The sequence below is a fragment of the Pantherophis guttatus genome, chromosome 13 (genome assembly GCF_059756535.1).
Source record: "Pantherophis guttatus breed Tessera chromosome 13, ASM5975653v1, whole genome shotgun sequence".
NCBI lineage: Eukaryota > Metazoa > Chordata > Lepidosauria > Squamata > Colubridae > Pantherophis > Pantherophis guttatus.
This window is the reverse complement of record NC_142075.1, coordinates 3,292,034-3,319,203: the sequence shown is the minus strand read 5'-3', so window position 1 is coordinate 3,319,203 and position 27,170 is coordinate 3,292,034. Positions and strand designations below refer to the sequence as shown.

At 42.3% G+C, this 27,170-nt stretch overlaps 1 protein-coding gene across 4 annotated transcripts in view; it reads right to left on the bottom strand.

Moving 5' to 3' along the window:
* The window catches only part of CTDSPL2 (CTD small phosphatase like 2), a 44,396-nt gene extending 17,965 nt beyond the window's left edge, over window positions 1-26,431 (bottom strand). The window contains exons 1-5 of one of the 4 annotated variants that reach the window (XM_087877894.1): window positions 26,327-26,431; window positions 25,104-25,197; window positions 6,478-6,686; window positions 1,627-1,765; window positions 310-459 (exon numbers count right to left, since the gene is read on the bottom strand). In XM_087877894.1, coding sequence (XP_087734020.1) covers window positions 310-459; window positions 1,627-1,765; window positions 6,478-6,663 — 475 coding nt within the window. In that variant the 5' untranslated portion in view covers window positions 6,664-6,686; window positions 25,104-25,197; window positions 26,327-26,431. Of the gene's footprint in view, window positions 1-309; window positions 460-1,626; window positions 1,766-6,477; window positions 6,687-25,103; window positions 25,198-25,282; window positions 25,409-26,117 lie in introns of those variants that run through there. The other 3 variants (XM_060694737.2, XM_087877895.1, XM_087877896.1) reach the window with 3 other exon arrangements.
* Window positions 26,432-27,170: the final 739 nt, after the last annotated feature.

Here is a 27,170-nt window from a genome sequence, read left to right as displayed (position 1 = left end):
ATTTCATAATAACAATTTTATATTTTTTTAGATCAGGAGTGCCCAACCCCCAGGTTGTGGCCCACTACTGAGCTTCGGCCTGTTTGGAACTGGGCTGCAGAAGCAGTGGGAGAGCATGTGCGCCGCTCCATTTGTGAGCCGCGGGGCACGAGCCCGCTGCATGCACAAATGGAGTTGCATACGTGCCTGCTGCTCACACAGAACCATCTCCTCTCCCCACCCCCCGGCCGGGCTGCCAAGATGGAAAGGTTGGGGGTCACTGTTTTAGATGCATGTTAAGAGCTAAATGCAATTTTGTGTAGTACTTGCCATTTTTATTTGCTGGTGAGAAAAAATTGAAGACAGGAGAAAATATGGTCCCCAATAATGTAGTCCTTGGGGGGCTGCAGGTGGTAGGATTATCATCCAATTTTCCATTTTGCCGGACATGCTGGTTTGCCATTTCATAATTCCCAGCTTCTGGAACAGACAAACAGAAAAGTGCACTAAGTTTCTAGTGTGATTTTTCCAATATAGGTTGGAGTGACAAAGTTTCAATTAAACATCAGATTCCTGGATGAGCACAAATGTACTGCAGGAATTAAACCTTAGAAAGCCATGCCCTAGCTGGCATGTCCACAAGGCTGATACTCTCATGGCTCATGGTTTCCAAGGCAATGAAGATTCACAATTGGCTAACTTGTAGTCTGGGAAACTCCCGCTGACTTTACCATACAGAAATCTTTAAGAAACACACGGAATATTATAATTTAAGGAAGTGAGCTAAAAGCTGCAGCAGAGATGTTTTACTGTAAATTGTTAATTCAGATCATATGATCAGTCCCTCTGAAAGGGAGATGGCCGGTTACTGTATTTGATAAATAAAATAAATGATTAATATTTAATATTTGCTAAGAGTTATCCTGAGGTAAAATGAGCAGCCAATAAGTTTTATATAAATAAACACATAGATAAGTATTTGTAAATCAATCTGACATTGGTATCGTCTTCTTTTTCATCACCATATTGTTATAAATATACTGCTTATTACATTGGTTTGTGATGAGAGGTAACTGTTAATAGGTAATTATGAGCTGCAGGTAGTAGAACTGCTTATATGGTTAGCAAAGCAAAAATGCAGGGTTCCTTTACAGCAGGGCTCCCCAACCCCCGGTCTGTGGACTGGCAGCATGCCAGAAACTGGGCCACGCAAACAAGCAAAGCCCCATCCGCGGGATGCAGGCAGCACATGAAAGCACACACACACACACACACACACACGTCTCTCCACAGAATCTTTCCCTGGTGCCCAACAGGTTAGGGGCCACTGCTTTACAGGGAAGGCCATTTTCACGAAAGAGAAAGTTATCCTATTAATTGTGTAAAGGAAATTCATGAGTATTCAGTTCTCTTTATCTGTGCTCTGGAGACATCACTTTCTTAAGCATTGGTTTCCAATCCACAAACCGGGCATCATGGTTTAGCTCAGATGTTTAAGAAAATTACTTTGCACAATAAGGAAAATATGTTTAAAGTAACATATCAGCAGTTCTGCAATCGTTCTCTTCTCTGAAGCCAAGGTCAAAAGAATCAATGGCGGAAGGACCAAAGCCCCCCTTTCAGCTAAAGACTGGGATATTTACAAACCTCCATTCACTTGACTTTTCCGCCTAACTCGAGAAAGCTGTTTATTAGGCTTTTCTCCTGTTCGGGGAGTGGATGTAATTAAGTTGTCCTCTATGTCACGTTCAATTCTACTTCTCTTTGCAGGGTGTTCTCGTTCATCCTTAACAAAACAAATACACCAAATTATACCTTACTGTTACTAGCAAACTTTCTCTGTCCATTTGTACTGCTTTCATGAAAATCAAATTTCCAACGTTTATCTTTTTTTCACCCTTTTCACTTCATAGGCTTTTGGCAAAAATATGTCATAAAAGAAAAAAAAACGTATCAAGCCTAATTCAAATTTAAATTCCCATTTAGATTATACTATTTGTTCCATTATTTTCACTGCTTTAACATGCCAGAAAAAGACAAAAATAAACTCCCAAGCCCATAAAAATAAAGAAACATATGTTCTATATAGAAAAATCACTCTGCCCAATTTTTAAATGTCAGCCACACTGATCACTTTTTCTGTTCCACCCGTAGAGAGATTTAGCAGAGGGACAATTTCCTAAACATTTTTTTTTAGGTTTCATTGTTAATTTCATTTTATTTTTCTATCAAGATTATTTCTGTTTCTTCTAATATTACTGTGTTTTATCTTATTTCATCTGCAAATTATACGAGAACTCCTTCCACTTTTTCAGCCACACCATTAACAGAAATGCTAAAGACTACAAGGCTGAACTTTGTGGCATCCCAGTTCATACCTGGTACATACTATTTGTGAATAGTTTTCAAAATTACTGTACCATCCGCTTCCAATTTAACTTGCTAATTGAAATGTCATGGAGTATTTATCAAATGGTTGCATGAAATCAAGATTTTCCTCTTATGTTATTTCCACAATATATGAAACGTATGAAGAAATTTACCTAATCTCAATATATAAATTTTGAATTGAAAGAGCCAACCCATTCCACACTGATTTATAATAATTACTGCATTGTTTATGATCACTCTAGAGCAGGCCTGTCAAACTCGTCACCCACACCTGGTTTAGCAAAGAGGGGAAAAGTCCCAATACATCATATGACACCGCCCTGACGCCACGAGTTTGACAGCCCTGCTCTAGTCTTCCCAGGTATTGGGAATTATAAGAGCTGTGGTGGCGCAGTGGTTAGAATGCAGTACTGCAGGCTAACTTCCTGCTCACTACAGAAGTTCAATTCTGAACAACTCAAGGTTGACTCAGCCTTCCATTCTTTTGAGGTGGGTAAAATGAGGACCCAGATTGTTGGGGGCAAGAGGCTGACTCTGTAACTGCTTAGAGAGGTCTGTAAAACACAGTGAAGCAGTACAGAAGTCTAAGTGCTATTGCTATTGGTATCAGATTGAATGATCTTTATTTCTTTCTTTTTCTACTTTTTGAAAAGAAGACTGTCCCCTCCAGCCAGGTGGTTGTCTTGTCCAAGAAAAAAGATTGAACCTTAGTCATTACTTCAATCCCAGTTTAATAATGTATTTTTCCTTAGTGATCTGTTCCTTAATAATTTATGTAATTTGCAGTTATGATTTTAATTTCTCTTTACACAGGAAATTTCACCTATCTTGGGTTCCTTTATCCATAGCTGCTTTGGAAAGGAATTCCTATTTATAATCATTTTAAGTTTATTAAAAGGATTTTTTAATTAGGATATGCATTCAATTATATTCAGCTTTGGGCTCCCTTAAATAAAGAAGTTGCAACTTTACATAGTCACTTTCCTCCAACATTCCTATTATTGTACTTTGGAAACTCCAACATTTCCTGTAAGTCATCTAGAAGATACTGTATTTTTCGGAGTATAAGACACACCTTTTTACCCCCAAAAAGGGGGTGAAAATCTAGATGCGTCTTATACACCAAATGTAGCCCCACCCACCCACCGGCCCCCATCCTTTGGCCTGTGCCTCGCAGCAGTTACCTCCTTGCAAGCAAACGGCAAGAAAAAACAGCTCCTTTCAGCTTCAGCATAGACTAATTAGCACAAGTTGATTGGATTGGCCTCCCGACTCTCAGCTGATTTGCTCTCAGCTGTTTTGGACACAGCTCTGCTGCTTACTGCAAAGAGATATATTGCTGGAGCAGATTTTTTTCCCCCTTGTGCTAATCAAGCTATGCTGAAAGCGAAACTGAAAGTAAAGCAGGCTGTTTGCTGCAATGAGGCAAAATTAGGCAGAGCGAGATTTATTTTTCTTTTTTTTCCTCACCAAAAAAGATAGGTGCAAACAATGGGAAATTTAGGGCAAAAGAGGAGAGTTCAAGATTTTAAAACACAAAAGAAAAAAAGGAGAAAGAAAAAGGCAAAAAGAAAAATGAAAAGAAAAATGAGAGAGAAAAATTTTATACATATTTAGAATTGAAATATGAATAGTAATAAGAAATAAATGGGAAATCATGATTGTAAAAATGAAATGAATAATAATTGGAATATTTGTCTTTGTATTTTTGAAATCTAGACAATGATAAGTTTTTCTTTTTTTTAGAAATATGAATAAGTATAAACTGTAACAATTGAAATACCTTTAATGGTAAATGGTGGTGAAAGTAAAAAGGATTAAATTATAGCTTGGATAACAGCTAGAACATTTTTAAATTTAATTAGGGAAATTGTAATGATTGAAATATTTTTAATTATATATTGTGATGAAAGTAGAAATGATTAAGTTGTGATTTGGAGGATTATATGGGCAAAATTGGGAGAGTTTAAGATGTGAAAATGAGTAACATAAGAGGGGGAAATTATTTGGTTTATTATTATTGTTAAATATAATTAATTGATTTGTAAGAAATTGGATTGCACGGAAATAATTGGAATATTCATGTTCATATTGATTAATATACAAAGATAGTTATATAACTAATTGATTTATATTAAAATGTTGAATTTGTATTAAAAAATTGTAATATTACATAATTAACCCACATTGATGATAATTACATAATCAATGTGAGGATGGATGTAAAAATAGATGATAATAGGAAGGGGTATAATATAGAATAGAAGGGAAAAAATTGAATTTGATAAGATTAGAGATGAGAATGAAGGCTAATATTGGTTTTTTTTTTTAAAAAATAGATGAATAAATATGGCAAAAAGGAAATATAGAAATTGTAAATTTAATTGAAATGACTAAACAGTTTAAATTTGTGAACCAGCCAAATACTCTGTTCAAAGAAAATACATTTTATGTTTGTATGTGTGTTTGTCTAAAAAATAAAAAAAAAACTTTAAAAAAAACCCCAAAAAGGTAGGTGCGTCTTATACTCCGAAAAATACAGTATCTGAGACTTTTCTATGGGCAGGACAATGGATAGGAAGACCACCTAAGAAACAGAGTCCTAAGCTTCCTTTAAGATCTTCAAAATTCATTATACTGCTATGCTTTGCCCCAAATTTCTATTGCTAAGCAAGGTATTTGTTCAGTGAGTTTTGCCCTATTTTGCAACCTTTCTTGCCAGTTGTTAAGTGAATCACTGCAGTTGTCAACTTAGTAAGACGGTTGTGAAGTGAATCTGGCTTCCTCATTGACTTTGCTTCTCAGAAGGTTGCAAAAGGGGATCATGTGACCCCCCAGGATACTGTGACCATCATAAATATGAGTCAGTTGCCATCTGAATTTTGATCAAGTGATCATGGAGATGCTGTCAATGGTCATGTGAAAAACAGTCATAAGTCACTTTTTTCAGTGCTGTTTTAACTTTGAACAGTCACTAAATGAACTACTGCAAGTCGAGGACTACCTTGCGTTAATGAGACGCTCACTGCCTTCCCGCTTCACTTCAGAAATTCACTGTCCTATTTCTCTCTTTTGTGGCATTTTTCTGCTTTCTCCCTTAAAGGCTGTTTTTCCTAAAGGGTCCTCAAAACTATCTCCAAGCGATGCAGAATATCTTCTACATCAGTGTTTCTGAACCTTGGCAGCTTGAAGATGTGTGGACTCTGACTCCCAGAATTCCGCAGTCAGCAAAGCAAAGCTGGCTGGGGAATTCTGGGAGTTGAAGTCCATACATCTTCAAGTTGCCAAGGTTCAGAAACATTGTTCTACACCTTTGCTTCTTGTTGCCTCTCATCCAGTGAACTTGCTCTTTAGTCTGTTTTCCTTATAGAATCCCTTTTTTTGATTTTATAAATTATTTCCTCTCAATTGAAATAAACACCCCCCCCCCCCACACACACACTGCTGCAATAATAACCATTCCTTCAAAAATCAGGGCAATGCGCCTGCTTCCGATAGAACTGCAATGCTTATGCACTATAAAGCATGACTGGGAGTTCCCCACATTTGACTTTAGTTTCACCAGTGGGTTTCTTTGATTTCTTTTTGTTCCCTCAACTGGTTTTTAGATTAGCCAAGTACTTACTGCTCTCTTAAAAGGGAAAAACTGGAATTTATACAATTCAAATCAACTGAACTGGCTGAGCTCAGAAAACAAGAGCATCCTGTAGGGGCCAGATAACCAGGTGGCATTATACTGATCCCACAAGGGCTACCAACCTGTTTCTGGACAAAATGATGATGCTGACGTGACAGCCAACAAACCAAACCATCAGTTAGCAGATGCAGCAGAGGAACTTAAGAAACCAGCATCTCTTCAAAGCTGACCTTTTACTAGGAGGCATCAGCCTGGCATTAACTAGTGTTCAAACTTCTTGAGCCATACTTGAAATACTTTGGAAAATGCTTGCTGTCTTCAGATAGCTTTTTCACGTTTCCCCGAATAGATTTACAACTGATTTTATTCCAAATGTTTTAATGATTGCTATTTAAATGTTTGCTTTTGTAAGCTATCTTGGAAGATATATTATGCATGTCAAAATGTAACAGAGGTTCCTGAATATTTACCTTTGGGGTACTTCCTTTAATGAACTTCTTAATTGAAGATAGTAAACCGGTTTCATTTTTCTGAAGTTTTCCTCCACCAACGGTTATGTTCTCCTCCACGTCTGAGTATTTCCTCTTTACTCTCAATGCACGCTGTGTATGATTTTGATTTGACTGCTGAGAAGCTTTCCGTGTTCTCAGCCTCATTTTTGATGGTATCACATGTAAAGCTATGTAAGACAAGAACAGAAAATACATTGTTTTAAAACTTTAAAAATCTTCTTTAATCTTCTAAAATAACAACAGTACTTAATTAAAAGTAGAATTAAGTTTATTCTATAATCATTATAAACAATTATCACGTTTATAACTGGATTCTAGGTACTCAAAAAAATTAGCCTAGTATCTAGGAATTTGAGAAACGAAGGCATTGTTTACATTGTTTTCTTTTTACATTCTTACACAATCAGCCCTAAGAAAATTGGAGAACTCAATGAATCAGCCAGACGGTTCATAATTCAGGTAAGTCATGCATACAAAGCAAACAGCAACACATGGAATCTTTTCTCCCAAACCTGTCTTTCTGCATTCCATTCATATATGCTTTTCTGAATAAAAAGCTTTCTAGGATAAGCAGGTGCTAAAGGAAAAGCGTCTAACTTTTGACACAGCTGTAGTGGAAGCAAATTTATCCCACCTATTTCTGACAGGTACGGTAAGCCTGTAGGAAGCTGCCTTGTCACTGATTGGCAAAAGCTCCCAGGATTTCAAGAAGGAATTACTCAAGAGTATACAATTACAGAATAACAGTCCAACCCCCTGGCGAAGCAGGAGACCATATACCATTTTGAACGAATGACTATCCAGTATCTTCTTTAAAACCTGCAGTGATGGAGTACCCTCAAATTCTGAAGGCAAGTTGTTCTACTGGTCAGGAAACCAGGAAACTATTCTGTCAGGAAACTTCCCCTTAGTTCTGCATTGGCTCTCTTTTGATAAGCTTCCATCCATTACTTCTTGTCGTGCCCATAAGTGTTCTGGAGAATAGGCTGACCCACTCCTGTGACAACCGCTCAAACATTGGATCACTGCTATCATGTCACTCCTTAGTCCTTTTCTTCATTAGATTAGACATACTGTATTTTCCGGCATATAAGACGACTTTTTAACACATGAAAATCTTCTCAAAAGTCAGGGGTGGTCTTATACGCCGGGTGTCGTTCTCCTGTAACCAGGCAGACCAGCCCGAAAGGCTCTGGCGAGCCTTAAATGGCTCTGGCGATCCAAGCCCTGACGATCTGCTAATCAGGCAACGCAGCTGGGATCGCCAGAGCCATGGAGAAGAAAAAAAGTTTTCCCCCTCCAGCTTGCTTACCTTAGCTGCTAGTCGCAACACTTGCCTTGCTTCGCTTGCCTGAATCCATTCCATCAGCAAGCCACTCCCTGCCTGCAATCAAGCAGGCAGGGAGTTGTGGACTTCAACTCCCAGAATTCCTCAGCCAGCAAAACAAAGCTGGCTGAGGAATTCTGGGAGTTGAAGTCTACAAGTCTTAAAGTTGCCATGGTTGGAGACCCCTGTTCTATTGGGTAAGTTTTTTTCCCCTTTGGGATCTTTAAAAAAAATAGTTAATTGGGGGGTTTTTTAGTTGTTCTTTTTTAGACCTAGCCATTTAAAGTTTAGGAAGTTTTAAATTTAGCTTTCATATAAAAATAAAAATAAAATAAAATAATATTTGTGCAGCTTTCTGAGATTTAGTGGGTTTTTGTACTGTTTCACTCTAACTACACAAACACACAAAATCTCACAAAGCTGTATGTGGAATTTTGTGTGTGTAAAGTGTGAAAGTTGGGGTTTTTTTGGCTTTTTGTGGCTGTGTGAGGTTTCTGCTTGTTTCAGGGGCCATTTTGGGTCTAGCACAGCTGCTTTTACATTGTGGGTGAGCCAGCTGTGTTGTGTTGTGTGTGTGTAAAGTGTGAAAGTTGTTTTTTTGGGCTTTTTGTGGCTGTGTGAGGTTCCTGCTTGTTTCAGGGGCCATTTTGGGTCTAGCACAGCTGCTTTTACATTGTGGGTTAGCCAGTTGATGTTTTTTAATTTTTATTTGGTGTGCGTTGGAAGAGGGGTAGTCTTATACGGCGAGTTTAGCCCAAACCCTATATTTTAACAGGAAAATTTGGGGGTCGTCTTATACGCCGTCGTCTTATACGCTGGAAAATACGGTAGCTAGTTCCTGCAACTGTTCATCGTATGCTTTAGCTACCAATCCACTAATCATAGTTGATGATCTCCTCTGCACTGTAGTGTCTCAACATCTTTTTTGTACTGTAATGGCCAGAACTGGACACAGTATTCCAAGTGTGGCCTTACCAGTGCAGTATAAAGTGGTACTAACGCTTCATGTGATCTTATTACTAGCTTTCTGTTGATGTACCTAGGATAGCAGTGGCCTAGTGATTGTCCACTAGGGCTACTAGACATCGCTCATAGTTACTGCTGTTGAGCCAGTACTGCCTATTCTATACCTGTGGATTAGGGTTTTCTTGCCTAAGTGTAAGATCTTACTTTTCTTACTACTGAACTGCATTTTGTTGGATAGGATCCAGTGTTCTAATCCATCAAAACTGTTCTGGATCTTCTAAGCATTGGCTATTCTATCCAGCTCGGTGTTGTCTGCAAATTTGATGAGTTCCCCTTCTATCTCTTTATCTAAATCACGAATGAAGATGTTGAAGAGTACTGGGCCTATGACAGAACCTTGGGGTACCCCACTGCATGCTTCCCTCCATGTAGATGTAGTTCCATTGAGGACTATATGTTGAGTGCTGTAGATCAGCCAGTTACAAATCAATCTGATGGTGATACTGTCTATCCCATATTTTTCTATCTTACCAAAAAGTAGGTGATGGTCTACTTTGTCAAATGCCTTACTGAAATGCAAGTATATTATGTCCATAGTATTTCACTGGTCTACTAATTTAGTCACTTTCTCAAAGAATGCAATAATCCGTCTTTGACAAACCCATGCTGGCTTCTAGTAAGTTCTGCCTGTTTCTAGGTGTTTACAGATCCATTGCTTATCTTTTTCCAGGACCCTTCCCAGATATTGATATCAGGCTGATTGGTCCCGTTTCCTCGATCCATTTTTCTTTTTTTTAAAGATGGGAACCACATTGGCTCTTTTCCAGTCTTCTGATATTTCCCTAGTGCTCCAGGATTTTAGAGAAAGATATGGCTGAATTTTCCAAGATCAGGTCTACCAGCTTCTTCAGAACTCTGAGATGTAATCTATCTAGTCTTGGTAATCTGAACTTGTCTAGAGTGGATAGTAGTTGTTTTACCATTTTCTTGCCTGTTTTTACTTGTATTCTTAATCAACAGATTAGGTTTTACAGTACTGCTTTTTGTTAGATTGGACTATTTTTTCTTTTTATGCAAAGACAGATACAAAGAATGAATTAAGCAATTCCTCTTTCTCCCGACTGCCCATTACCTTCTGCTATCCCCATTTTGGCCGGCAAAATGCTGCAGGAGGTGTACGTTAGGTCTCCCCCCCTTCCCCCAGCCGCCCTGTGGAGAACAATGCTGATCCAGCCCTCGAAGAAATCCAGTTTGACACCCATTGTAGACCATGGTTTTGGATTCCAAGGTTCTCTTGATGGCACCATCCTTTAAGTCAGTGTTTTATTACAGAAGTTCTCCATTCCCTCATTCAATGACATTTCTTTTTCTGAGGGCAATTCAGTCTGAGGCTCTTAAATAATTCACATCTATTACCAGATCTTCTACATACTGCCTACAAAGACAGAAACCAATCAAACTGTTCAAGTTCTCAGCTTATTATCTGGAAAAACAACAAAAATCAAGAAAAGATGCTTCCACTGATGGGAAGTTATGAGGATGAAAGGTTAAAAAACTTTACCTGTCAGCTGCCATCTTTACTTTCTTTGAAGCTCACTAGCAACTGCTATAACCAGGAGGGAGGGGGCATTTGGGAGGGGAAGAGTACTGGAGGCGTTAAAGTATGCTATGGGAAATTGGAGAGTGTGGACACTGACAACAAACAGAGGTGCCAAACCAAGCTATGTTCCTGCCTTCAAGGACACTAGCCCTGGGAAAGGAGTTTACTGCAGCACCTACAGTACCAGGTTCCCAAAACATTGGAACAGGACCTGATTGGACTATTCTCCCAGAGGGGAGGGGTTTGGACATTGAGGGATTGCTTTCAATATATGATTTTCACACGGTTTTTCTTCAGAGCTTGCCTTGCTCATGCTACACTCAGCATCACTAGTAAAAATACCTTTTCTCTAACATCAATGGAGTCAAGGGTTGTTCTTTCCTAGGGAACCAGCTGGGGCCACTCTGATAGCAAGCAAGCTCTGCTGTAACAGTCAACCAGGTAGATCTAAGGACATCTGCTGCAGCAGTTAAAGCTGAATTGGGAATTTATACAATTCATGCACTATCCAAAATCAGAGCATTAACTACTGGCACAAAATCAATGAAATGGAGACTGACAGACTCCCCAAATTATGCTTACTAGAGCAGATAAAATCACAATCACAAACCTCTTGGATGACTACACTGATAAATTTTGTAAATAGATGTGGCCTTCCTGTCTCTTGTGTAACAGGGGAACAAACTAAAAAAAGAGCTGCCCAAAGAATCAAGGATATAGAAGCACAAAATGATACAGCTATCCTTAGTAAGGTTGATAGCTTGAAATGGCTGAATAAATACAAACATACTTTTCAAATAGACAGCTATTTAAAGTTACAACTGCCAAAACATTTTAGGGAGATATTTACGCGAATGAGATTCGAAAAGCTTGACATAATGGTCAGAGATGGGAGATTCCATTCTATACCCTATAATAGACATCTCTGCATTTGCGGAGTGGCAGAAGCAGAAGACCTGGCTCACATCCTATTTGATTGTTGCCTGTATAAGAGGGTGGCAGACAGGTACCTCGGCCTATATACTAAACAAATGATCCATTGGGAACCCCGTATCAAAACAACTTACCTTATGTGCAGTCAGAATTTGAAAACAACATTTAACACAGCACAGTACTTGAGCAAAATGGTTCAGTTAAGATCGACATAGGTGGGACTGATTGGGGTAGATCACAGGTGTAAAACTGCGTCACATTGCACCCAGGGGAGCCGGGGGGCCAGGAGATGGAAGCGACACGGTGGCTGGGGTGAGGAAGAGCTCCAGGGGGAATCGGACAAGCAGGAAAACCCGAAAGGTACTGAAGGATGCCTTTGGGAATCAGCGAGCCAAAGAACCCCTTGCCCAGTTGGCTGAACCTCGACCCAGGTTGGCATGGCCAGCAGGAGATGGTGCCGCAATTTGGCATAGAGCTTAGTGTCAGGGTTCCTGGAACCTTTTTTTCTTTCTACCTTTGTGCCTTCAGGCTTCGGGCCTGCCACTTAGCTTTTAATAGTTTTCTTAGCACCTCCCACACTAATTTCATGTGGATTTCCATTGTCTCAGAATAAATGAAGGTATCGACCAGGTACACCAGCACCCCCTTATACAGGTGCTCATGCAGCACTTCACTGATTAGTTGCATGAACACTGTGGGTGCTCCTTGCAACCCAAAAGGCATCACTCGGAACTGGAAGCACCTAAGGGTCAATTGAAAGTGGTTTTCCACCCATTGCCTTATTTTATTCTTACTCCAGCATGTCCTTCGTAATGGGGAAGGGATGCATGTTTTCCACACAAACACTATTGATCCCTTGAAAACCCACGCATAATCTCAAAGGCCCATCTTTATGAGCCATGGTGACGCAGTAGTTACAGTGTAGTACTGCAGGCTACTTCTGCTGACTGCTGGCTGCCTGCAATTTGGCTGTTCAAATCTCACCAGGCTCCAGGCTGATTCAGCCGTCCATCCTTCCAAGGTATCCACCTTGGAAGGATGGAAGGCTGAGTCAGCCTGGAGCTGAAAATGAGGTCCCAAATTGTTGGGGGCCATATGTGGACTCTGTAAACCGCTTAGAGAGGGCCTAAAGCCCTGTGAAGCGGGGTCTAAGCACTAAGCAATAGCACTTAAGTCTAAGTGCTATTACTATTCTTCTCTTTGAAGAACACTGACTGCCAGTTGAATGAAGCCCCTAGTTAGGTTTTTATCCACAAAAGTCCTGAGCTCCTCCATTTGTCTCAGGTCATTGAGTACATCTTTGGTTTGGATAATTTCGCCCCTGGCAGTATCTCAATGGCACAGTCAGTGGGGCGATGGGGAGGGAGTACGTCTGATTTTCGCTTGTTGAATGCTTCTGCTAAGTCCTGATATTCTTTTTGGATGAGTTGGGATGGGTCCCTCTTGGCTGCCCTCGGTTAATTAATTGATGGGCTCTATCTTTCCCCTCCCCACCAGTGGGGTTCGCTACCTTTGCACTTCACTCTTATGGGTTGCGGTCCACCTGCTCTACTACTCCAGCACCAGTTGTTGTCTTTCCATGTCAACCCCAATATCATAGTCTTTGACATTTTTAGGGCCACTATGAAGTTATGAACTGCATAATTTCCTTGTGGCTTCCTGATCTCAGGTTTACTGGCTCAGTTAGATATGTTGCTGGCAACCCCCCCAGTAAGGGAGCCATCTTCTTTTTCAAACTTCATAGGTTGCCTCAATTTTTTAAGTTTCAGTCCCATCTTTTCCGCAGTTCGCAAGCTAACCAAGCAACAGCCCTGAGTCTACCAGGACTGTGAAGACCCCTTTTTGTGCGAGTGGGCCACTAGCATCTCCGCCTAAGCAGTCAAAGGGGCGATGGTTCCATTTACCATCGGATCATCCTCCCCTTTGCTGTCACTTTTGTAGAAGACCAGGTTGGTGTTGCTGGCGGTCAGAGTCCCCCCCCGCCCACTAGAGGGGGAAGAGACCTCCAGGACCTGCTGCACCACCCGTGTCTTCTCTTTTCCCTTCCTCAGCATCTTCTTGGCCTTCAGTTGGCCTGGGCCCCTTGCTACCGACATGGGTTGCAGGGTCAGGCAGTTGGCTGCTCATTGGCCCTCTTTTCCACATCGGAAGCAGGCTCCAGGCAGGTGCCGCGGTTTCTCCCTAGGGGTGGCAGGAGCGGCTATTGATTCCTATTGATCCCTAAAATATCCCTTATTTAATAATAATAAATTATTTTAGGGCTTCACATTTTTTCTAGTACAACAAATATGTTCAATGAAGACTGACTGGGAATACTATTTTGAGTATTTCTTATTTAATCAGAATCTCTTAGAGGAAGTTCCCATCACAATGGTTAAAGCACTGCAGAACTTTAGATAGTTCTAAAGAGTTTAGAAACTTTTTTAAAAAGGTAAACAACTCTCCACCTCTACTTTTAAGTCACAATTGTCCACCTTTGCTTTTAATTTTTTAACTGAATAATTTTAATTTGTTTCTATTAAATTTGATTCCATTATTTTAACAGTTCTTTATCTTATCATTTTTTCCCAATGATTAGCTATCCAGCTTGATTTTGGCCCATTCTAAAACTCCCTGCCAGCTTCCCACAAGTAGTCAACAGGAAAGCAGGCAGGAAGTCAGAAGTCACTCCCACTCCCAGGGCCTTTTTGGCTGCACATGGTCATTCTCTTTCTCTGTTTAAGTTAGGAAATTTTGACTAATTATTGAAGTTTGTTTGCCACCGTATTTGTTTTTCTATTAATGACATATATTTTTCATAGATGATCTATGGAGTCTGTCCAGCATTGGGGTAAAAAAAATATGGTCAACTTAAAATTTAATGTTCGTTCTAATCACACCAGACTACACTACCTTTCTCTCAAAGGATGACCCAACATGTCACAGATAATACCTACAATATAGGTATTATAATAAAATATATATACTGCCTTGGAGGTTTTATGGCAAAGCCAAGCTTATTTCCATGGGGCAAGAATAAAGCCTCAATATCTGTTTAAGTACAGAATATCCACTGGGGACAGATACCTGCTGTTCAAATTCAAAAGAGATAGCACAATATTTGAGGTGGGGAGAAAAAAAAGAAAAACAAGAAGCAGGCAATCCAGCAGTTAAACTGCTTAAGTTTTAGAAAAACAATCCTATCACATCTTTAAAACTCATAGATTCAATTATGATTATCTTCACTGAACTAAAACTCATTAATCTATTGCCAAAGTTTAGGTTACTCTTCAAATATTACATGCATAGGCACACAAACATAGGTGCATAGGGAAACAGTATTAGGGGGCTGAAAACTATCAAATACAGACCTACGTCGGAAATGTATAAAGTATACATGTCAAGAAGAGCATCCATTTACAAAAACAGTAGTTACAAATGGATAAAGATATTAAATATTCTGGTTTAGTCTTTCACAGTCCATGTCTGTTAGGCAGTGTTGGGCTTCAGAGTTTCAATGACTGGTCTAAACAGGTCAACACCAGGAAATCTGCTGTCAATACTACAATTATTATAAACCCTGAAGTTTATAATATTGCCCAATAAAATATTTAATACATAACAAGCCCCTCTATTCTTAAATGGAGTCTCAGGGTCTCATTAAAGATAGGTATCAAGTTGAAATTGAAATATGACTGATAAGGAAGATTATTAAACACACAGGAAGTAAGTATATAAGGTCCTGCTGTATAGAGGGCAGCATGGTGGCTCAGCAGTTAAGTTACTGGGCTTGTCGGCTGGAAAGTTGGCAGCCCAGGTTCAAGACCTGAACGCCACACAACAGGGTGAGCTCCCGTCCTTACCCTAACTCCTGCCAACCTAGCAATTCAAAAGTAGGCAAATGCAAGTAGATAAATAGGTATCACTTGGTGGGAAGGTAACAGTGCTCTGTGGATATCATGCTAGCCCCATGACTGCGGAAATGTCTTTGGACAGCGCTGAATCAATGGCCTTGAAATGGAGATGAGCACTGCTCCCTATAATCAGCTATGACTAGCAGAATAAAACCCGCAGGGACTTTTTTATTTGAAGATAAGCTATTCCCAAGTTGAAAAAGTTTTGCTGATCAATTATGGAGCAAAACTATAATGTAAGTTAGAAACACTAAGGATCTTGATATATAAGGGTCCAGAATAGTGGTGAAATCTAAAATTTGTTACTACCGGTTCTGTGGGCGTGGCTTGGTGGGGATAATGTGACTGGATGGGTGTGGTCAGTTTTTTTTTTTTTACTTTTAAAACCATTTTTTCTACAACCTCTTCGGCGAAGAGATTGTGAAAAATGCTTTCAAAAGGCTCTGACGATCCCAGCTGAGTTGCCTGATCAGCAGAGGTTTTTTTTCTTTTAAATGCCTTTGACGATCCCAGCTGAGCCACGCGATCATCAGAGGCTTTTTTTAAAAAAACTTTTAAAAGCATTTTTTCGGCCGAAGAGGTTGTAGAAAAAATGCTTTTAAAAGTAAAAAAAAAAAAGCCTCTGATGATTGTGCGGCTCAGCTGGGCATGGGGGGGGGGGGGGTTGGCAGGGATTTTTGCTACCAGTTTTCCAAACCACCCACCTCTATCGCTACCGGATCAGGCGATCTGGTCCAAACCAGGAGCATTTCACCCCAGGTCCAGAACAATTTATAGTTTAGTAAATTCTGTATTAGGAGGCTCTTCTCCAAATATATTCAGAATTAAACCTATCCATGCTTCAATCTTATTCTAAAAAATTTATAGCTGGGAAATTAATAATACAAACAAAGGAAAATTATGGAAAACAGAAAGTGAAATTCAATTTTCCATTTGGATGCTCACAGCAGGACCTTCTATCAATCATTTGGTCAGAAATACCTGGGATTTTAAAAAGAGTTTGCTTCTTTTTGTTAAAACAGGGCTCCCTCCTCATACCCAAAACATTGGCTTTTATTTTGGTTTAGCATGGTTTGGAAATTCAATCACTGTAGTTGGCTAGTTATGATTTATGATTTAGTGCAGGGATTCCTAAACTTTTTGCCATCATACCTCTGTTTAATATAATCTTAATATACACACCTCCCCTAAAAGTGTAATCAACAAAATAAACACAAATGAACAATGAAAACAATAAAATAAAACTTTGGGAAAGCTGGATTGACTGTAACAAATTAAACTTTTAAAAGGTTTTTAGTTTTTAAAAAAACTAGAAGATTTTTCATGCCTCCCTGGGAGTCTGTCTTCATCTTTGGTTTTGCATGATGAGCGAATCTCATTTCACAATTGTGCCTAAAATTCACCATGTGGGGCTGGATGCCCAAGGATTCATAAACTACATGGCAGGGGTTACAGTTTTTTAAAAAAAGAGTGATGGGGCTTTCTCGGTCAAAAATTTCTCTGGGCTTTACAATTACAATTTTTTTCAAAATGTGTCACATTCAATATCATTTGCTATTTATCTTAAAAGAGAAATCAATTGTGTTTTTAACCACTAGAAATAAATTAGTAGTATCTGCGAACCCAGTTACATGATTAACTCCAGTTCATAGAAAATAAAAGTTTAAAAATGCCAGTTCCAATAGATATCCCTAGGGACTCCCTTTTTGTCCATTAAAGAACTAACCATTAACTCCTAAAATTAACAAGTTTTTAATCCACAATTAAGACTCTCCATTTATTCTCCTTTGACCAATGAAATCCCAGATACCTTTTGGCCAGCAACTCACTCTCACCTAATGAAACTGTTACTTTGGGGCAAGAATGAGGGAAAGCATACATATGCTTTAGTTCCCAGAAGAAAGACAGGATATAAATACAATAAAAACTCACTATTTAGAAAACTAACCATCTCTTCTTCCCTATAATATTCTTGCTGCAAAGCCTAGAGAAGTGTTTGCTGGAATAAGAAGACATTGAAAGCTAAAACAAACAGAAATTATTTATCAGCAGATAAGTACCTCTATTTAGTATAATTTTTAGTATATCTATTAAATCATAGCAATTTCAAAACTGAATTTCTCCAAAATAGGTGTAAGAATTGGCGTTCCTGGCTTCTTCAAACTCAGCTGCAACAGGATGACACGGGAAGAGCAGTTAAGGTGGACACAGCATGAGTCTGAAGAAGCTGAGAAATTACATTAGCAGGAAGAGAGAAGAAAATACAATCATATAAAAAGCGACATTTTTTTTACTTTTTCAACAGATTTCCACATACAAATTTTTAATCTTATCTCAACAATACTAACAGATAAATGGGATATAGTTTTAACAAATATCTGCACCTTTCACAATTTGTAGTCCTTTGTGGTCTTTGTAAGACCCTAAAGTACAGGGATGTCAAACTCACATTGTCACATTGTCGTCATGTGACATATTGCAACTCCCCCCCCCTTTGCTAAAACGGTGTGTGACGCATCCGGCCCATGAGTTTGACTCTCTTGCTATAGCAAGACATAAAGGCACAATATGCATGTGGAAAAAGTAAGTACTCTTTTACATTTACCACTACCTTAAATGCCTAAAATCAGAATCATGATGATTCGAATGGTCAGAACACTGTTAGAAAGGCTCTGGGACAAACACGAAACCTCAGATATTTAGTTTGATTTATTTTAGTGTATGGTATCATCAAGTTTAGTTCAAAAGAGCTCTCTTAAGCCTTCAGAAATGTTATAGATGCCCAATAAGGGATTATGAAAGTTTACCAAAAGTAGACATCAATCATTCCACTGTCCAATAGATCATCAATAGATCTTTCCATCGCGACCTGAAAACGTGGCTGTTTCGTTTGACTGGCCTGGACTGATGGGGTTTTAATTTTTAACTTGTTAATCTTAATTGCACTTTTAACTGTTTGAGATTTGGATTTAATTTCTTTTTAACTTTTTCATTAGATGTTTTTTACTGTTGTGAGCCACCCTGAGTCCGGCTGGAGATAGGGCGGCATATAAATCTCATAATTAATTAATTAATTAATTAATTAATTAATTAATAAACAAATGAAGAAGATTTCAAGCTTTCAACTGGCCCAGGCTAGGCTGTCCCAACCAGTTTAGCCTCAGAGTAGAGACCAAGATGCTGAAGGAAGTCCCTAAGAATCCTAGAATTTCATCATGTGGCCTGCAGGGAGCTCTTGCCTCTACTGATGTTAAAGGCATGAATCTACCATTAGAAAGAAGCAACACAAATCAGATCTTCATGGGAAGACTGCCAGGAGGAAGCCTTTCTGACCAGAAAGAACCTCAGAGTGAGACTCAATACCTAAGAAAAGACAATGCTGGCTTTGGATAGACAAGGCAAATATAGAGTTATTTGATCAAAATTGACATACTGGGAAAACCAAAAACAGCATTTCACCAGAAGAACCCGATACTAAGGCATCTATCACAGAATTCACTATGAATCCATTGTTGGACCAGCGGGTACTTGAGGAGAATGTAAGACCATCTATCTGGAGAAACATCAAATCAAATCAAAACATTCATTACAGTCAAAGACCAGCACAAAAGGGGTGGGGTAAAAAGCATAAAAGATACAAGAGAATAAAAATTAAGCATAAAAATCTAAAAAGTATAAAAACAAAAATCTAAAAAGAATTTAAAAGGAGGGCTAGTAGTAGTAGGGGAGCATGGCAAACCAAATCTACCATAATACAAAACACTCCGCAACAGTCTAGATACTCATTAAAACTAATTTGTAACATAGGTCACCTTCTGACATATTTCAACTGCTGCCGCCCAGAACCTTGCAACACCACCTGTTATAGGAGGTTGGCATCTGAGAGCAGCAGGAAGATATAAAACCAGTTGGGCTCACTGGCAAATGAAGGTTGGGGACCTGGCTAGGTCCGCTTGGCACTCCGTCTGCTACATGCGGTTTAATGAGTGCTTTGGCCTGGTCTTGTCCCATGCGGAGTAGAAGCCCAGGAATGAGATTTTAGTTTGCCACTGTCTTTTTTCATGTGGCTTGAAAATCATCTCTCATAGTCTCTGGGACAAGGCCAAGGGGAAAAAAGGTTTGGTCTGAGCCAAAAGTTAAGTATGATTACCTACACGCTAGTCTCTACTTTCATGAGATCCTTCAAACATCGCACAGTTGAAAAAATTCTGCACTGAAAGGGAAAATATTCCTCCTAGGGCATGACATAGATTGGTAGATAGTTATAAGAATTGCCTACTTAAGGATGTTTCTTTTCTTATATATAATTTGCATTAAATAAATTTTGCAACAAAAAACAAAGGAAATTAGCAAGTAAAATGTAAAAAAAGTGGTAGAAGTGGTAGAAGAGTAAGCTATAAAGAAGTGGGCTTTTTTTTCTTAATAGCAGTTACAATTATATTTTACCTTCTCTAAGATTACCTGGGCAGCACGATGGCTCAGAGGTTAATATGCTAGGCTTGTCGGCTGGAAAGTCAACAGCCCAGGTTCAAGAGCCAAGCTCCATGTGACAGAGTGAACTCCCATCCTCACTCCAGCTCCTGCCAGCCTAGCAGTTTGAAAGCATGCAAATGCGAGTAGATAAATAGATAGTACTTCGGTGGGAAGGCAACAGCGTTCTGTGATGTCATGCTGGCCACATGACCATGGAAACATCTACAGATAGCACTGACTCAATGGCCTTGAAACGGAGATGAGCACCACCCCCTAAAGTCAGCTATGGCTAGTGGAGTAAAATCTGCCATGGACTCCTACATAATTTCCTTCTGTTCATTGTTTATTCTTTCTAATCATCAAACTCCATAAAGCACAAGTTTATTTTTTTCCCCAGCAACAAAATCTGCCTATTTAAGGCGGTTTCTGCCAAAGGGGCAATCAGGTATTAGAGTCAAGAGTCTGCTTACTTCTTCTACAGAACAAAATGACTTATTTCTTATTTGTATTTCTTTTTTAAAGATTGCAAAGTCAGTGTTTCAGTTTTCCCCCTATTATAGGTACCGTATTTTCCGGCGTATAAGACGACTGGGCGTATAAGACGACTGGGCGTATAAGACGACTGGGCGTATAAGACGGCTGGGTGTATAAGACGACCCCCAAATTTTCCTGTTAAAATATAGGGTTTGGGCTATACTCGCCGTATAAGACTACCCCACTTCCAACGCACACCAAATAAAAATTAAAAAAACATCAACTGGCTCACCCACAATGTAAAAGCAGCTGTGCTAGACCCAAAATGGCCCCTGAAACAAGCAGGAACCTCACACAGCCATAAAAAGCCCAAAAACCCAACTTTCACACTTTACACACACAAAATTCCACATACAGCTTTGTGAGATTTTGTGTTTGTGTAGTTAGAGTGAAACACTACAGAAACACACTAAATCTAAACAAAACTAAAAAAAAACCCAATTAACTATTTTTTTTTTAAAGATCCCAAAGGGGAAAAAAACTTACCCAATAGAACTTTAAGACTTGTAGACTTCAACTCCCAGAATTCCTCAGCCAGCTTTGTTTTGCTGGCTGAGGAATTCTGGGAGTTGAAGTCCACAACTCCCTGCTTGCTTGATTGCAGGCAGGGAGTTGCTTGCTGATGGAATGGATCCAGGCAAGCGAAGCAAGGCAAGCAGCTAAGGCAGTGGTTCTCAACCTTCCTAATGCCGCGACCCTTTAATACAGTTCCTCATGTTGTGGTGACCCCCAACGATAAAGTTATTCCTAAACCCATCAAAAATATGTGTTTTCCAATGGTCTTAGGTCAGGGGTCCCCAACCTTTTGGACCTCAGGGACCACCACCTTCATAATTTTAAATTTCGCGGACCACTAATACGAATCCAGTGCACCGCTTGCTGAAGCACCTGGACTCCCAGTACGGGATGGGGTCCTTCAGGCACTCTCCCTCCTCTCTGTCTCTCTCTCTGTCTCCCACTCTTTCTCATTCTCTCTTTCTCTCTCTCTCATTTTTGCTTTCTCTCTCTCTCTCCCTTTCTCTTTCTTTCTCTCCCACTCTTTCTCATTCTCTCTTTCTCTCTCCCTCCCTCTCCCCCACTCTCTCATTCTCTTTCTCTCCCCCCCTCTCTTTCTCATTCTTTCTTTCCCCCACTCTTTCTCTTTCTCTCCCCCCTCTCTCTCATTCTTTCTCCCCCCTTCTCATTCTCTTTCTCTCTCCCCCTTTCTCTCTCTCCCCACTCTCTCCCTCATTCTGATTCTCTTTCATTTTCTCTCCCTCTCTTTCTTTCTCTCCCCCTTTCTCATTCTCTCTTTCTCTCTCCCTCCCTCTCCCCCACTCTCTCATTCTCTCTCTCCCCCCCTTTCTCATTCTTTCTTTCCCCCACTCTTTCTCTTTCTCTCCCCCCCTCATTCTCTTTCTCCCCCCTTTCTCATTCTCTTTCTCTCTCCCCCTCTTTCTCTCTCTCTCCCCTCTCTCCCTCTCATTCTGATTCTCTCATTCTGATTCTCTTTCATTTTCTCTCTCTCTCTCTTTCTCTCTGATTCTTTGATTCTCTTTGATTCTGTCTCTTTCTCTGTCTCTCATTCTCTGTCTCTCACTCTCTCTTTCTCTCATTCTCTTTCATTCTGTCTTTCTCTCTCTTTCATTCTTTGTCTCTTTCTCTCTGTGTCTCATTCTGATTCTCTCTCTCTGATTCTCTCTTTCATTCTTTGTCTCTTTCTCTCTCTGTCTCATTCTGATTCTCTCTCTTTCTCTCTCATTCTCATCTCATGGGCCAGCCAGTGTCTTGGGGCTGAGAGGAAGTCAAGCATCTCCCTGAGAGACTGAGGGCCGGAAGAAGTGTGGGAGCGAAGCACTACTTGAACTTGTGTGGCATGAGCATTCGCCTTGGTATATTTGCGCCAGCCGATGGCCAAGGCAGCCCTCATCTCTCTGCTGAAAGTGCAGCATCAGGATTCTGCCTTGGTATATTTGTGGCGCAAGGCAGCCTTCGGTTCCTGCTGCTTGGGACTCAGAGCGGTAAATGGTGACTGGTCCGGGGAGTAGCTGGATTTTGCTCTCCATTGCAGACACCAGATCGCCCCGCTGCAAGCTCTCCTCTCTCAAGCAGTCCAACCAAAGTTTCCAGTCCCGCTTCAGGGAGCGCTCCTCGAGAGACGAGAGTTTGCAGGGGGCCGATCTGGCATCCGGATTAGAGAGCAAAATCCAGCTGCTCCCCGGACCAGTCACCATTTACCGCTCCGAGTCCCAAGCATTAGGAGATGAGGGCTGCCGCTCTTACAGCGCTCTTACAGCGGAGAGAAAAAGGCGGATTTTGCTCTCCATTGCAGACACCAGATCGCCCCCCTGCAAGCTCTCCTCTCAAGCAGTCCAACCAAAGTTTCCAGCCCCGCTTCAGGGAGCGCTCCTCGAGAGACGAGAGTTTGCAGGGGGCCAATCTGGCATCCGGATTAGAGAGCAAAATCCAGCTGCTCTCCGGATCAGACGCCATTTACCACTCTGAGTCCCATGCAGCAGGAGGAGGCCTGCCTTGCGCCACTGGCTGACACAAATATACCAAGGCGGAATGCTGTTGCCGTACAAATGAAAGTAGTGCTTCACTCTCACAGCTTCCAGCCATCGCAAACGCCGCTTCTTCCCGCTTCTGCCGCCCCCTCCCACACTGCCACAACAGCACCATTCATTCCGGATGGCGAGGGCTCCGCTCGTTTTTCTGTATTGCACCACCTGCAAAACCCCTGTGAAAGGGTTGTTTGACCCCCAACCACTGAGCTAAGGTAAGCAAGCTGGAGGGGGGAAAGTTTTTTCCTTCTCCATGGCTCTGGCGATCCCAGCTGCGTTGCCTGATTAGCAGATCGTCAGAGCTTGGATCGCCAGAGCCATTTAAGGCACGTCAGAGCCTTTCGGGCTGGTCTGCCTGGTTACAGGAGAACGACCCCCGGCGTATAAGACAACCCCCGACTTTTGAGAAGATTTTCATGTGTTAAAAAGTCGTCTTATACGCCGGAAAATACGGTAGTCCTCAACTTACAATAATAGACCCCAATATTTCTGTTGCTAAGCAAGATGGTTGTTAAATGAATTGTGCCCCATTTTATAACCTTTTTGCTACAGTTGTTAAGTTAATCATTGCGGTTGTTAAGTAACACAATTGTTAAGTGAATCTGGCTCCCCATTGACTTTGCTTGTCAGAAGGTCACAAAAGGGGATCACGTGACCCCCGACACTGCAACCGTCATAAAGTCAAGGTGCCAAGCATCCAATTTTAATCATGTGACCATGGGGATGCTGCAATGGTCGTAAGTGTGGGAAAATGGTCAGTCACTTTTTTCAGTGCTGTTGTAACTTTGATGGGTCACTAAATAAATAGTTGTAAGTGGAGGACTGCCTGTATTATCTTTGCCTTTTATATACGTTGAAGATAAAATATTGATATTTTTAAAAAATTTCTCTTAAAAAACAGAAAGCAACTTTACATGGAGTATATTTATTTTTTGACATGATTAAATACATTAATGGACTACAATAATACTAAAAAAGCTGAACTAGAATAAGATTTCATAAACCAGTACCAGTCACTTCTAAATAATAATAAAACCATCCACCAACTAAAATAAAGTGTCCCAGGGAGTTTCAAAGAAGTTAAGAATGTTTCATTTTCTAGCAAAGAAGAAAACATCTAAAGAATCAAAGCAATTACCCTGATTAATTGAACTAATTGGCATGCAGTCTAGCCGCCAAGCCTCTAAGAGTACAGGATACCTCAAGGTACAAAAAGCTAGGCTACAAATGTTTATAAGAAAGCAAATAAAGCGTGCCCTTGTCCTTTACATGTGCTCAGCAAGGAAACACACAATACTCTCAAAGCATAAATCCACATCACCAATAGACCTCCTCAAGTACTTGCTCACCTCTTTTACCCAAACTGACAGAGGCACATGCAAAACGTCTAGGAGTTAATTGCCAAGTAAAATAATTGCATAGCAGTTAATGGGAAAGAGTTGCCATTTTTATTTGGGAGAGCCACTGCCAGTCAGAACAATAAAACTGAGGTAAATGATCTAGTATAATACAACTTTCCAAGTTTATTTTTTTCTGGGTCTAATTTCCTTCTTGGAGGAGAAAAAACTAATTTCTTCCTTGTCCACTGGAGCTTTCCCCCATCCGGGGGCCTCAAAAGATGTGGCACTATATATCCTACAACCCTCGGATCCCTTGGCCATTATGACATCCAGCATTTCTGCACTGCAATCTGCAGACTCCATCACTCCTTTTTGGTGAGTTGCCTTCCTTTATCATGAACCTCCCTCCCTTCCCTTTCAGAGGGGACTACCTTCCTTCCGTGCCCTCTACTGGGATATTGGGGTCCGGCTAACACTGACAGAACTCAAGTAAGTTTAGGAGAAAAAGCAGCAGCAGCTTATGCTTTTTTTCTATTCAGTTTGACAGCAGGCACAAACTACAACAGCTTTAGTCAGCCTCTGTCTCTTTCAATGCCCAGAGCAAATTGAGAGACTCCCAGTTATCTGGCATACACAGAGGATATGGTGGTGAGGAAGGATTACTCATGGCCACAAATTATGGCCAGCTACCGTGCCAAGTGAAAATTCATAAACCCCTGATGACTACATTTATAAAAACCATTCCTTGAAGCGTTAAGTAATAGCTCGGGAGAAGGCGTAATGCATGCATGTCACTAAAGCAACATTTAAATTATGCTTACGATGAACAGGAAAGGCAAAACACACAGTGCTTATTCTTCTCCCACCCAAAAACAACATTCATCACAGTGAATGGTGACTCCATTTCTTCAAATATAGAATGAATAAAAAATCACTATTACACTTCAATGACCAATACGAACTTTAGGAACTTACTTGTAGGGCCTTTTTAATCTTCCAATCCCTTTATTAACATTAAGTAATTAACCCTTGCAGCACCAGCAGTTTGTGATGAATTATTCCCATTTTACTAGTGGAGAAATGGAAACAGAGATTAAATTATTTGTCCGGTAAAAGCAAACAATAATTGATGAGCAAATAGATTTGAAAACCACCTTAGAAGAGTCTTTAAACAGTCGGCTACTTCTCCACCAAGGGAAGCGCTGCTTCCTTAGCCCCAGGAATCTTAAGAGCCAAACTCTCCCGGCAGCCCCGTCTTCATTCCCCTTCGCTCGGCCCGCATCCCTCTCCTTCCCTCCTGTCTCCGCAAAGCCTCGCTCCCCGCAGGAGCTGCTTCCCTTCCCCGTTTCTATCGGGCCAGATTTTGTGTGTTCGCGCACTGAGTGAAACGGCCCGGGACTGGGAAGCAGCCAGGACAAAACTGAAACCGACGGCGGGCAGGTGGAGCGGCCCGAGAGAGGCAAACTCCGCGCCGGCTCCACCTCCGGGGGTCTCGGGCTCCCCGCCTACCGGGATGGCGCGATCCCCGCCCGCCGAGAGGAAGCCCCCCCGGCGCCCCCACTTCCAGGCTCATTGTGTCCGCCGCTTCCCGCGGGGAACAAAGGCGGCCCCCCGGCCCCAAGGGCTCCCCGGCCGCCCGGAGGGCCAGGGCGCTTCTGCGGGGCTCGGCGGGGGATCCTGGCGGGATCGGCCGGCGGAGCCTCCCCGCGCGCCGATGACCTTGGATCGCCGCTTCCCGCTCGCCCCGCCGGCCCCGTTGCTAAGTGCCCGCCAGACCCCACCGGCCGCGGCGCAGGCGGCACGCGCTCCCTCGCCCACCCGGCCCGGCCCGGCCCGGCGGCGGCCGCGCAGAGCAAGAGGGGCGCCCGCGGCGGCAAGCTCGGCCTAGGCGGGTGGGCGGGCGCAAGGCCTGCGCGGGAGCCCCGGGCGAAGAGCGCGCTTCCCGGGCCCGCCGTGGCCGCCGCCTCCCGCGCCGCTCGCGGCGGTTACCTGTGAAGCGCCGAGGGGAAGGTGGGGCAGTCGGGCGCCTCCCCGCCGCCGGAGACCGGCCCCGCGGCGGCAGGGCAGCCCAGGCCCGGCAGGCCTCCCCCGCCGCGCGGCTCCCACAAAACGCCGCCGCCGCCGCCGCCGCCCCCGCTGGGTCCCTTTCGCGCTCAGCAGCCCCAGCAGCGGCCGGTCGCCATTTCCCGCCTACCGACCTGCTGCACCGCGCGGAAGGACCCGGATGCTGGCGGGGGGGGGAGGGAAGGCGCGAGCCCGGCGGCCTGCCCGACGCCGACACTGCGCAGGCGCGCAGGCGGGGCGGGGCGGGGCGGCGTGGCCAAGGAGGCGCTCTGGCTGGGCGGAAGGGCCGGAGCCTCCCGGAGCCCCCGCTGCCCGGCCAGGGGGCTCCCGGAGAAGCCGTCCGCTGCACCGGTGGCGCCTTGGCCCCGCGAAGTGCGCCGACGGCATCGCGGTGACGCTGCCCGGTGGAGGGAGCGCAGGGCTGGCGGAAGGAGGCGAAGGCTCCCGGGGAAGGCGGGCCGAGGCTCCTGGGCCTGGCGCTTCTTTCCTGGCGGCCCTGGGAATGCCCTGGCAGAGGCTGCGCGGGCATGATGCGTAGCCGAGCAGCCCCCGTCGTCCCCCCCCCCCCCGGAGCCCCAGAGCGGCCCAAGGGCAAGACGCGCACCAAAGGCGCCTGGTCAACATTAAGCGCCGCATAGGCGGGTAGAGAGGAGGAGCGGCCAACGGGGCTCAATCTTGGAGCCAGCATTCAACACTTGCAATGAGCAGGACAATGGGGTGGATGGACTGCTTATCAAATTTGGGGAACGAAGTTTGTAATTAATCTGGAGAGGCTGGAAAACTGGGCAGAGAGGATCACAACATTCACAGAGAGAAATGTAAGGGATTATATACTGCTCAAAAAAATAAAGGGAACACAAGCAGAAGACATCCGAGATCTGAATGAATGAAATAGTCTTATTAAATATTTCGTTCGTTACATACAGTAGTTTATACACTGCTCAAACATCTAAAGGGAACACAAAACTACTGTATGTA